The sequence below is a fragment of the Mycothermus thermophilus genome (genome assembly GCF_041956435.1).
Source record: "Mycothermus thermophilus strain CBS 625.91 unplaced genomic scaffold VTJ04scaffold_5, whole genome shotgun sequence".
NCBI classification, from domain to species: domain Eukaryota; kingdom Fungi; phylum Ascomycota; class Sordariomycetes; order Sordariales; family Chaetomiaceae; genus Mycothermus; species Mycothermus thermophilus.
This window is the reverse complement of record NW_027191431.1, coordinates 1,805,338-1,818,025: the sequence shown is the minus strand read 5'-3', so window position 1 is coordinate 1,818,025 and position 12,688 is coordinate 1,805,338. Positions and strand designations below refer to the sequence as shown.

Below are 12,688 nucleotides of genomic sequence, written 5' to 3'. Positions count from 1 at the left end.
CGAGAGAATCCTTCTGCCTACGGATATCGCAACGTCCGGCGTCTTGGGAGCCATGAAATGGGTCAATACACAGAACTAAAGTGGGCAAATTAACGAAGATGGTGTGTGTAGGCGGGCAGTTGATTGGCCTGGTCGTAAATTGAGGGCATGGTATTGTGTCTTGATTGATCGGATTTGGTCATGAGGGCTTTTCTGGTTTCTCCTTTTGATGTAATAAATACTTGACACAGCAGTTCTCTCACTGACAGTGGATTTTAACACTTTGGGTCCTGTCGATTCTTTCCTTGATTCTGTTCCTCGCGAGCCTGGCTGTGGGAAGAAAGGATGAACCATCCAATGTAGGGACGACGGGGAAGCGGTGATAAAAGCGTTGGTTTGGGAAGAAAACTTAAAATACGAAAAGAAAAAAAAAGACAAGAAAAAAATAAAAAAAAAAAAAGGTACAACCCGAAGGCAAAAAAAGGTAGTAAACCCAGAAACAAATATAAAAACAGAAAGGATGTGAAAAGAGAAAAAGACAAGAACAAACACAAAACGAAAAACAACAATAAACTAAACCAACGAATAATTTATCAAGAAATTGATCGTATGAAAATGACAACTCTAACTCATTGCTGGCTAAAACGAGAGCCGCAAGATCAATATTTTGCGGAAGTTAACCATTTTTCTCGACTTTTTGCGCGGTTCTCCGCAGTTTGGCAGAGCTCCTCTGGGTGGCTGACCAGTCTGCCCACACCGGAGCCTGTCTCCCTCCGGCCCCGGCATCGAAGGGGAGGACAAACAAGGGGATGAGAAAGAGGCAGACATCGACTGAAGTCACCTCTCAACACCCCGCCGGCATGGTGTCCATGTCGGCGGTGACGAAGATGCCGGGCCGGAGGCAGAGAGGAACAGGTGGGAGGTGGTACTAGCAAAACCAAAGTTCAGGGGTCATCGAACGCCGCTGGCTAACACACACCGTACATGATACATGATACACTCTGGGTGACATCGATAGCTGGGCGGGCAGATGTTAGCCCGAGATGGTCTGGCTGGACCCAGGATGGAGGTATGGGTTCTGCCGCTTCTACGACCAGGAACAGCCAGCAAGTACGCCATTCGTTCGGGCCAATTGTGCCAACAGCCATCGATATATTACAGAAGGTCTTATAGTAATACACGTAGATACAGACAGTGGATCGATGTTCCCAGACATTCATCTGAATGTTGCATGGGCAGACCGAGGTGCAGTTTCCCCTCCATTGGGCTCTGTCACAAGGTCTCAGCCCGGAAGCAAACAATCCCCCAAGACCCTGGGAACAAGTTCCGTTCGCGCCACTCACAACCGATCGCTTCGGGAGGAGCCGACCCTAGTCACTCGATGCCCAAGAGTAGGTCCCTCGGCGGGGGCAGTACGTAGTACTTTAATCAACGCGTTCCGGTCAGAGATGCGTGCGGGGATCGGTGGCATCGTCCACTGTGATCCAGGTCTGCGACGGCATCAGGGTTAGGGACTCGACAAGGGGAAGCATGACTTCTCCTGGGTCCCGGGCTTTACGCTAAATTAGAGGCCCGCGATCTCTTGGATCCACGTATAGACCTTCTCTGCGACCGTCTCGCTGTGATCTAGACGGGTTGGGTCAGTTCCGGACTTTCAAAGTTCCCTCCAAGACCACGGGGTAGCATCATGGCCGCATGGCACTGGCGTCAGACGCCATCACGATCGCCAGGCATCAACGAAAAACAGGCAAGCCATCCAAGACACGGAAAGGAAGGATAGGGTAACACTTACGGATGCAAAACGCATGTGGCAGGCCAGCCTCATCGACAACAACCTTCGTCCCCCTCCGGGCCTTTTCGTTGCTCTGCCTCCGCTCAATGAACTCATCGCGGCAGTGGTCGGCGACCCAATGGTCCTTTGATGCGAAAAACAGATAGAACTTGGCGGCGCCGTTGCCGTTCCCGTCTTTCTCCTCTCCTTCCACAACCTCCCTCATGGCCTCCTCTCCCTCCCACATTTCCTCCTCCCATCTCTCCTCAGCAATCCGCTCCATCTCGTCCACGCCCATATGCAGGCCCTGCCAAATCGCGTCCCTCTGTCTGAGGAATTCGAGAGTGGCTTTCTCGGCATGCTCCGGGAACCCACCGGTCAGGAAGCGTACCACGCTCGTGCGCAACCATGCCGGCAAGCGGTCGAGCCCCCATGTGAGAGCGTGGGCTGGGGGGGTGAGAAGCGAGCTGAGGAGGTAAGGAGTGACAAAGTGGGAAAGGAGGGTGAGCTTGCGCCCCTTGGGAGACAGGGCAATATGCGTGAGGGTGGGGAAGAGGAGGATGCCGGCTTTGAGGGGAAGGTTGGCGAATTGGTCGACGGAGGTGTATGTTAACACCCCGGTGCGGTAACCCTTACGAGCGAGATAATGTCGGTGGATGACCTCGGTGCAGATATAGCTTCCAACCGAGTGTCCCATCAGGATGATCTCGTCGAAGCCCCGGCTCTTTCCCTTGGTCTCACACTGGGAGGTTGGGTTGTTCATGCGACAGAGGTGGTCACATATGGCGCGGATTTGGTCCTCAACAACGAATGGCTCCGCTACAACCCCCTCAGAGTCACTGAACGTAGTGCCGTAAGCAGGTTCGTGGTCCGAGTCAGCGAAACCTATGAGGTTGCGGCCCTGGATGTGAAAGGCGTGACGGCATCCATTCTCTGACTCCTTGTCGTCCAGAAGGCAACGGATATGCCTTAGAAATGGCTCGTAGTAACGAATGAGACCAGGGTTGCCAGCCAGGTGGACAATTAGAATGTGTTTGCGGGTAGAATCGTCCTGGAATTTGGACGGGAAATCGAGAGTTGGCAGGCCCTGGCGCCTGAACGTTGACGTTCTTGTTTTCATCTGGAGTGATGTCTTGTGATCGTTCCAACTATAGTGTATTATCTCGGGGATTGAGGTAACTGAAGCTCCCTTCCAGAAGGGTGTGGATGCGTTGGTGTTTCTGGCCGCCTGATAATGGAGCGCTGTATCAGGCTCCCCGGGATGGACGGAACCTGGGAATGTTCCGCGAGTGGGTCCGGCAGCAGATCAGCGGGTTTCCATTCATCCCGAACTCCGCCATCCCGGCCGAAAGAGCCGCTTCAGGGGTTAACTACTTGTATGGAGGAGATTAACAGCGGCCAGCCATGCTCTGCGAAACTTATTGGATTGATGATACAGCGTACAGTTCTCCGTGTCCCTAGGCAATAGTAGTGTAATAGACTGTATTTAAGAAGTACTGTTCCTCTACGTCAGGATTAATATTATTTCGTTCTTTTCTTGTCGATTATTAATTTTCCATTTGATCATTTTTTCTTCCTTTCTTCCGCCTTTCTTCGTTTTGTTTTACTTTTCGGTTTCTTTTTTCTTATTTTGTTTTCTTTCTTATTTTCATTTTTATTTTTCTTCTTTCTTACATTTTATGGGCTGCTCCAAAGAGATTCCTTTGCTGCCGGCGCTATTGAAACGAGGTGGCAATCGGCTGGGATCATTGACAGTCACAATGAGATCGCGTGTTTCCGGATGAGCATCATGACATCCAGGTCGCCGAGCTTTCCACCCTTATCCGTGAGGAATGATTCTGTCCGCTTTTCACTGACGGTTGAGCTTGGCTGCGGATATCGTTCCGACAGGCCGCAGATGAGTAAGTGGCTGGGAAGCTAAGATCAAGGAGTAGAGCCCGAACGTGCAATATATTAATGAGGTCCGGGAAGAGTGATGATGGAGAAATCTACCGAGGGAAGAAATTATCGATGACGGCCATTAGTGGTCGAAGGGATACACAGCAGGGATGCCTCATGATCTAGTTCGTAATAAGAATCACCGTCTTGTATGGTCTGGCCATCAAATTGCTTGATGGTCATAGACAGAAAGGAAACAAAACCCTAGAGGTCAGTGGAGTATTAAAGGCAACCTCAACCATCCCCCCTATATGGTAGTGAGATCAAGAAAGCCCACTGGCTCTGATTGCCAAGGGTCCAACTGCATCTGAAGAACGAAACTAATCTAGCTAAAGTACAAGATGGGTGTGTTGAAGTTGACTAGAAGGGCTACTCTCTCCTAGTGGCCTGGCCACCTTATATCCATCCAGCTTCCCTGATGTTTGCTGCCGTGCGATTGGTTGTTTGTACTAGTCCGTCCTTGGTTGAGATTGATTGCCTGTGTTTGCTTGCAGCTATGTTTTCCCACTGTTCAGCTTGCCCAGGATTTGTGGCATGTCCACGTCCAGGCGTGCCACGGGTTCAACTTCAACAGAACACTCAATTCGACGGAGGCCTGTTCAACCACACCACGATTGGAGGGTGCGCCCTTGAGCTCTGGCCTTTGCCGTCGCCCGACTTCTGACGGTAGGCGTCACGGTGAGAGTCCTTCCGTACCAGCTCGATATTCTCTGCTACGTACGCCTCCAAGGCAGCCCAGCCGTTAGATCCTTTCTTTCTTTCTTTCTTTCTTTCTTTCTTTCTTTCTTTCTTTCTTTCCTTCCTTCCTTCCTTCCTTTGTGCTATATTCATCATGCGATGCCCTATCTGTAGCCTTTAGTTTTAATTAGACCATGGTTACAAGATGATCATGGTGATATATGGCTAGACATTTAATAACATTCTTGGTCACATTAACGGTGCATATGGACAGAATAATGATGATCGTTGATCATGATTTCAAAATTCTGACATCACAAGCCAAATCTCAAGTGTGGCTCTCTAATGGCCTGGTTATCAGTCATCAGTAGAAAAGGTCACAGAAGCAATCATACCATGTGCCGCGGAAAGAAGAAACACGGATGCACAAAGCTTTCTATACCGACACCTCGCAGAAACAGAAGGACTGCGAGATTGTGCTTTTTACATTTGGTGAGCTGTGAGGTGCGTACATGGTGCGGCTCCGGGAGGCCTCCAGGAACATGCATTGCAGGACCAACCAGTCTTGGTGGGTGAGACCCTTTCAACGGCGCCAGCCTCCGAAGCTCTCAACTTTTCTCGCCAATCATCATAGCCCAAGAGTACCTACCTGAGTTTTAAAGCGAAGGGCAAGTGGCGTTTTGCTTGGTTGTGGTCCGACACAAATCGATGATTCCTCAGGATCATTGCTGGGATCGCGTCCCTAGGGGTGGCTGCCACCAAATCGCAAGGATGACAATACCTACCGAACAAACCATATTGGCTCACGGATTGGGGCGTAGTGAGCCAGAATTGATTCCAAGGTAACATATCATGTATGTTGCTACAGGACTTTGCATGAAAATACAGCAGGATGATGATGTTCGGAGAGGCAATTCGCTGTTCTTAAGGCTTTTACCCCCTGCGAAACCTTGTGAAGTGCGCCCAACACCCACACCTCGTCGGAACTCATACATGACCTCGCAAGAAAATCTCACTGCTTCCCAATCACTCGGCCTGGTCCTGACAGGGATCGAGATAGCCCAAGCTCCAGTCCAAATGTTCCACAGCTCCTCTTTCAACATCTCCCCAACAGCGTCTCCCAGAGTGGTACCAGGGCTCCCAGTCAACCAAATCAAGAGACCATGGAATCAATTGGCAGGAATAACGCTGCCCGCCTGAATTTTTAGATGTTACATTTACTTGAAGTTCAAATGATTATTAGCTCCAGCTCTGAAAGGAGAGGCTGAAGACGTACAAGCACTCGGATTTTCAGTAGCGGGAACAGGTGGTGATGCTAAGATCCATGCACCCACTCCCAGAAGGAAATTGACACACCGGTCGTCAGCGGCGGAGGCTAAGTATAATCAGTTGACCAAGACTTGAGAGATTGTATCAGAGCGATTTTCTACTTACGCATGATGCGGATCTAAGCGTCACGAAGAAGCATCGATTGTCTCGCTCCAAGTGGCGAGAACCAGAATTCGAACAACATCAAGCAGACATCCCCCCATTTATACTCCTAAAGTGTAAGTGGCTCACGACGCTGCGCGTGAGGCAACGTGACAGGCGCAAAGTCTTCGAAACTGCACAACCACGAAGCAACGGTTGACTGAGGCTAATGTACCCGGTGCTGGTTGGCTTGCAAAAAAGCACCGTTAGAGCCTAACAGATGGAAGAATATAATGCGTCCTGCATCGAGTGGAGGAGATCCGAGGGAAAAAGCAAGCAAATAGTTCCGCCCGGTTGAAGCGTGTTGTCATTTTCGATGCTTTGACCCATGTCAGTCTCGAGCGTAGGTATTTCAGTCTGTTAACTAATTAATAGATGGTGGACAGGTCGTTTTGCGCCGTTTTGGTAAAGTAGGCACCTTTCCGGTAGGACTCTTCGTCATGTTTCCGGTAAAGGTCTGGCATATTAGCACTCCAGCGTCAGCATGTCTGTGGTGAAGTCACTTGTGCAGGAGGACAACACTTTCGCCTGGCTGGCGGTTATTACTCGAGGTATCATTGCTGTTGAGACAGCTTTGCATATCCATACAATATGTTAGGTAACCATTACAAAGATCGGTTGTTGCCCTCTTCTCTTGACGAAGCAAGGGTGTCTAGGTGACTGTGTTCTTGCAACATAGAAGGGGTGAAGGGGATTGGCTACCATTGCGCCATTGTGCTGAAATCGATGATCAAATATTTGATCACGGCCCACACATCCTATCCTCATCCTACCCGACAAACCCACCAGACGATTGGTTGCCTGGCCGAAATAACCCGCCGCACAGGGAAAGTAGATGGGCTCAAGCGTTCTTTGACACCTGGGCTTCTAACTTGCGCACCAGACGGATCTGATGACCATTGGAAGTACGTAGGGTACAAGTGTTTGGGGAGCCACACCCCAAGTATCCCATGAGTTATTTTTTGGCACAGTGACTCTCTGCCGCACTCCAGACAAAAACAGGGTACGTGTGCTCCCCATGGGGAATCCTCGGTCACAAGTTCTGGTGGCGTTGAGTGTCTTAAGCCACACCGTTTGCGCGGATAGCGACGACCAAAGCCATCAGGGGTTTGTAGAAGGCCGCGCAATGGCGGGCAATGGTTCTTCGTACTGCCCTTGCCATATACCTGAATTTGCCACAAAGAAACTAGTCCTTGTTTGTTGCCCTGAGGGTTAGCTTTGTTGCGCTGTTGCGTTCAGTAACTTGACATGCTGTGCAACACATGGTTGTGACTCAAGTGCTCTAGCTTCGTCAAGGTATCACTTTTGCTCGTAACTTAGCCTTTACCCACAAGGATGGCATGCTATGTGAAGTGACATGAAGGCTACGAGCGTTTGGACGAACCGTGCTATGCGGTCGCACCACTCTTGCGGCTGAAACCTTGGGATCTCATTGGTGTCGCTCAACGAATCTTCTGATGTGGACTCCTGGACATTCTGATAGAGCTCGGCTGTGATTGCTACGCGCAGGGTGCAGCTTTGTCCGGCTTATGCAGTCATAGTGGCAATTGATAGGCCTGCTGAAAGTGTAAGAATGATGGTTGGCCTGCCCCGTGTTTGAGGGCGAAGCAATCGTCCCAGGAATGGTGCGACATGGACGCGGATTTGTGGTGGCTGGACTATGGTCAAAACGTTTGTCGAATTTTCCGCCACTGTCAAGAACAGGGCTGAATGCCCTCATCAAGCCTGGAAGCGCGTGTCGCATTTCCAATCCCGAATGCCTTGATGTCTTACATTAGGAGGGGCTCCCGAGACATACTCGGTGGCCGAAGTGTATTCATACATTGCTACTCTGTAGTATCCTATGCCCATCGACCTGTTCTCAAGGCTTTCTATGTTTCTCGGCTGGTGTCCCAACGGGCTCAGTCTCTTATCACTCAACAAATTAATACATGCAGGTCTCCGAGAGTGATTTGCCACTATCAGTTGTTTCAAACCTCGGATTGCTCGGAAAGTCGCTGAGCAGTCACCTCATCCCCGAGGCTGAAACGGTTGTGCCAAGATGGAGCGTTTTCACAGGGCTGAGATAATAAGCACTAAATTCCATGTTTCTAAAAGTCTGCCACACGAAAACCGTAATTAGCCAATGCGTCACACCGCAAAAACATGTCGAGTGGCAGGAACATGGTGCTTGCAGCGTGTCTCTGCTCAACAAACACTCATGCTTGACCTAGGCGGGGTATCGGAGTTGAGCCCATGCCTCACCGAGTCTGCAGCTGCGCACAGACAGATGATAGGAGTGGCAATCGAATGAGGCCAATTTGAATAGTGGGGAGGATGAAGTTGTCTTACCTCTGTCGTGGCATAATTTAGCATCCCTCGGTCACCTTAACGGCCTGAACGGTAAATAAGGAGCTTGTGGTATTCGAGAAAGCAACCACAAGATGGGTTTATTATTTGATTATCTCTACCAACAACTTAGATCCCGGTGTCTCTTGCCTTTAGATGTGCACCTAATGCGCCTGAGACCAAGCTACAAGTCAGGAGTCGAAACTGAAAACGGCTCTCACCCTCCCGTACCGTTACGACGAAGTGAACAACAACAAAGGTGGCAAAATTTGTCCCTTCTTCTGCCACAAGGACACGCCCATGGCCCTCGCGCAATGCTTCGGATTCCCGCGCAGCCTCACTCTGCACAATTTCCACTGTGGCAAAACAGTCACCGGACACATCTCCAACCACAACAATCAACAAGGTCTCAGGATGAGGACTCGAAGACAACCACGTTTGATGGTCGCGAGTGGCATTCTCCGAGTCTACATCACTTTGTGTTGGCTTCATGTTTGCAAGACTCGAGAGTGGCTAAGGAAGGCGAGTGAGGGTGACGTACTTGACAGACCGTCGCCCAGATCTGGGAAGCCCAGAGAGGTGTTCGAATCCTGCACCCATGCTCCAATACCTCGCAGCTCGTCAAGATTTGAGGTTCTCTGGTCTAGATAGTGAGAAGGAGGGTAAGTCAGAGCGTGTGAGATTGTCTAAATAAGAAAACTCCAGCAGGGAACCTCACGCATCTCAGACACAGCGAACGCTTCGGGATAGGAACGTTGAACGTAGGAAGAGGATCGTAGGTGATTGCTAATGAGGTGGGAAGTCGTGGGCGGAGCATTGTGGTAATCTCATTCTTATAGCTCAAATCACCCGGTGTCATCCACTCGTTGTTTCTGAAAATGAGGCTATTCGATGGCAAACAACACAGCCAATTCATCATCAAGGTAACAATTGCCACGGGCAACATCGTCTTGCCACGGGCCATGGTGCAGGGGATGCGCAGTCTGAGGATGGGCAATGGCCTCCGGCACTTCCCGCTCAGTTAGGGCCCAAGGTGACCTCGGGACCGAGGGACAGGAAGAATCCAAGGCTCCCGACAGTTCAGTGCTGAAAGTTACTCCAAGGTTTAGAACTCCGATAACTTGCTCGACTACCCTGGGTTGCGAGGCTACGAAACATCTATGTGTGGAAGTGATTGCCATACCGTCTCTCGCAGTTGGGAGTATGCGCAAAAAACATGATGCTCAGAGGAACATGGGGCGTTCTTTGTCGGTGGGGGAAACATCCTGCCCCAATGGCTCTTGTGGCTGGGATGCCAGCCGACTCTGTGGGTACGGGTGGACGAAATTGCCATGTCTCAGCGCGCGCCACGAACAGCCCGCCTACTACGAGCTTCTTGAGACGCCATGAGAATCTTACTGCATTAGCACGCTGCATAGTGACGATCAACGCCTAGCCAGTCGGTTCGATCCGACGACCTTGTGTTATCGAGAACCTCCACAGAACCGCAGGATGCATGTGTTGTCATCTCTAGTAGCTTTTATGTGCCTCTACTCCCCATATCTGCTAATTCAAATATTCCTGGATCCCGTAGCTATGTTGAGGGCGCCGGGACGGAGAATTGCCTCATTGGGAAAGCCCGGTCCAGGTGGGGCCATGGTTGGCTCCGAATGAGGCCGGAAGAGTGGGGCCGCATACCGGAGCTCCGGGCGGAAACGGGACAGATGGCAAGGGGCTGCAGCCGCTCCAGCCACAGCCATTGCGGCTTGTCAAGACTGTTGCTTCCAGTATTAGGCATGCTGCACGCAATCCTCCTCTTGTTTCAGCTGGAAGATTCCGATCGCCAATCTGTCCGCACTCCTACCCTCCATTTCTTTGCCCATCAGCGCAAAAAAATTGGAACAACTTGCTCCAAAGTGGGATCTTAAACTCGAAGCTGACGATATATAGAGTCGTTGCTGAATGCTAGGTTAGAATGATCTTACCTCAGGAAAACAGGACCGAGGAATCCATTTGGGGCGAGTGCATGAACATGTTTTAATGACCGACTCTGACAATGCATCCTTGGAAAACAGTGGGAGGTTGGATGACTTCGTCAGCGATCAGACTCATAGGGGGCAAGGCAGTCTGTGGACACATAACACAGGGTTAGGGTTTTGGAGCAGACCACCCGCGCTAAGTAAAACTGAGTGTCACATTTATCTTGATTACATAACCATCCTTGCTTACGTAAGACAAATCCTTGCTTCTCCAGGATGTTGGTTCACATGAGAAAGATTCCGCAACCACCACCATCTTCATCTTCACACCACGATTCCCAGGTCTTGCGTTCGCTCTGTTGGCGCCCAGGCGTTCGTTCTTTGGTGTCTGTCCTAGGATATCACTCTTTACGTTAAGTTCGCTTGTTTTCACAAAAACAATCGCCACAATTCATACAACCGCCCAGGACGACGTTTCCGGTCACCAAATCTCGCCAGATCACACCCAAAGAACTGGGATATTGCCCCGATGAAGTTCTATAGGGTTCAGCATGCCAATTCATTTACGGTCTACAGACCTGCGTTTGGTCTAGAAGCCAGGGGCGTTCCCAATTACAACGACCCCGAGGGGACCTTCAATGCTAGGACGTTCTACCGACATCTCGAGTGGAGGACGAGGTCGGCCCCCTTCTCGCCTTTCATTTCACTTTACAACAACGTCGGTAAGACTCGCCACAAACAGGGAGGTCCAAATGTCATGGGTGATGATAATGTCTGACAGCTGGATTTCGGGGACAGATGACGCGCGTGAGCGCGCAGAATTTCACGTGGATCAAGGTGAACCCGACGTCCGCATCATGGAGATTGAGGCAGACGTCTCTCCGGATGCGTACGTCATTTCCGACGACGTTACCCTGACAACGTGGGACGACGAGGATACGGGCACCATGTTCATTTCGACAAGCAACATTCGGAAGCATCTTGGGATCAGTGTCCGCAAAACTCAATCTTCGGAATGGTTTGCTGTTGGCCGGATACCCGCAGAGTTGATTGTTGCGAAATACGACTACCGTATGAGGTACATCTGGTGAGGGCCTGCAAGAGGTCTTGGGTTGTCCTTCACCCAGACAGCAACTGAAAGCACAACAGCCAGCGGACCAAGTATTCTGAGCCATCGTGGCCTGTTGCAGCATAGCCTAACGATGACTTTCTCCACCCACGCCCGAATTCTCTGAGTAGTAAACTCATATTCACACTCATACGAAGGTGTTGTTACATTGAATCAACCTGGTAGATTGGAACACTCATGGTGTGTCATGTAGTTTTTAAGCCCTACTCCTGTTGTGTTGACCATGAGAATCACAAACTGTGCCATGCCAAGACCATGACCAATGGCCAAATATACAAGTACAGGGGAGACGAGGAAAAATTCAACAAATGAGACTGATCTTGAGGGCAGTACCCCATTTTTCAAAGTTCTTCTGATGGCCATCTCGTCATTTGTCGTCAACTGTACGGACCGGTATCCATTGGGAACGGGCGGGTTATCTCGGTGTCCAAAACGGTATTCAGCTGTCTCTGGCTGGTCTAGGCATGGCCGATAGGTGTTCATTTTGTCTTCAGATTGCGTTGTATTGGCTGCCTTGAGCCTCATGGGCATTGTGGCTCATCAGGTGGAGCTCAGTTCAGGGGAGTGGTTCTTGTCTGGGAGTCCAGAGGTGGGGAGTGGACGGAAGGCTGGAGGTCTGTGTCAACAACCAGGTTAGCAAGACGAGGCTTCAGTCATTGATGGGGTAGCCGGATTTCTGTGCGGCAACGACGCGACTCAAACCGCACTGTAGTAACGCTCAGCATCATTTTCGGGCACGCAGTGAAGTTGACCTTCCCATCTTTTCATGCAGGTCATGGGACGGGGGGTGTGGAACAAAGTGGTTGGATAGCGGAAGCCGGCGAGAAGGGATCGAGGTCATGTCGGTGATGCCCAACGCAGACAGACAAGGCTGAAGGACAGAGGACAAGGCGGATGATGGTTGCTATTCCGAGGCTGCCGATCCGGCTGGCTCAAGAAGACTGTTGGGCGTGAACACAGCGTCTGACCCGCGTGATCTCCGGGCTGGCAACCGTACCCATACGGAGTCGAGCAGGTGTGGGTGACGTGTCGGCCAGTCCGCGACAACACTTGGTCATCCTCGGTCAGTGGGGATGATTCCGACCGGAAGAGAACGTCAAAACACATGGGCGGGCAACGGCAGCTGCCCGTGCGGCAGCTGAGAGAGGGATCGAAGAAGCAGAGAAGCTTCGGCTAACTCGGCAATCGTTGGTAGGCCGATTCCCTGTTTAGTCTCACCCAATCCCTCGTTGAGAAGAAAGCCAAAATGTGCGTGGCTTGTCTGACCGTTTAGGGGTTGTAGAGGGGGTAGCCACACGGACTGACAGCCTTCCCAACATTTCAGTCGCAGAGCCTCATCGGTGTGGCACTGGTCGGCTAAGGCTTGGCCAGGAACGTGTCGGCGTCTCAACGAAGGCTTCTGTCGAGTCTTCCTCCGGGTCTTGGAAAACAGGTGGT

At 50.9% G+C, this 12,688-nt stretch overlaps 2 protein-coding genes across 2 annotated transcripts; one reads left to right on the top strand and one right to left on the bottom strand.

The window, feature by feature from the left end:
• Positions 1-1,543: 1,543 nt before the first annotated feature.
• VTJ04DRAFT_7709 (uncharacterized protein) lies at positions 1,544-2,870 on the bottom strand (the record flags this gene model as incomplete). The annotated part of the gene is made up of 2 exons (XM_069366066.1): positions 1,544-1,605; positions 1,772-2,870. The coding sequence occupies 2 exons, from the start codon at positions 2,868-2,870 to the stop codon at positions 1,544-1,546; spliced, it is 1,161 nt and encodes a 386-aa protein (XP_069217038.1).
• Positions 2,871-10,651: 7,781 nt separating this feature from the next.
• Positions 10,652-11,213, top strand: VTJ04DRAFT_7708 (uncharacterized protein; the record flags this gene model as incomplete). The annotated part of the gene is made up of 2 exons (XM_069366065.1): positions 10,652-10,844; positions 10,921-11,213. The coding sequence occupies 2 exons, from the start codon at positions 10,652-10,654 to the stop codon at positions 11,211-11,213; spliced, it is 486 nt and encodes a 161-aa protein (XP_069217037.1).
• Between the last annotated feature and the right edge of the window lie 1,475 nt (positions 11,214-12,688).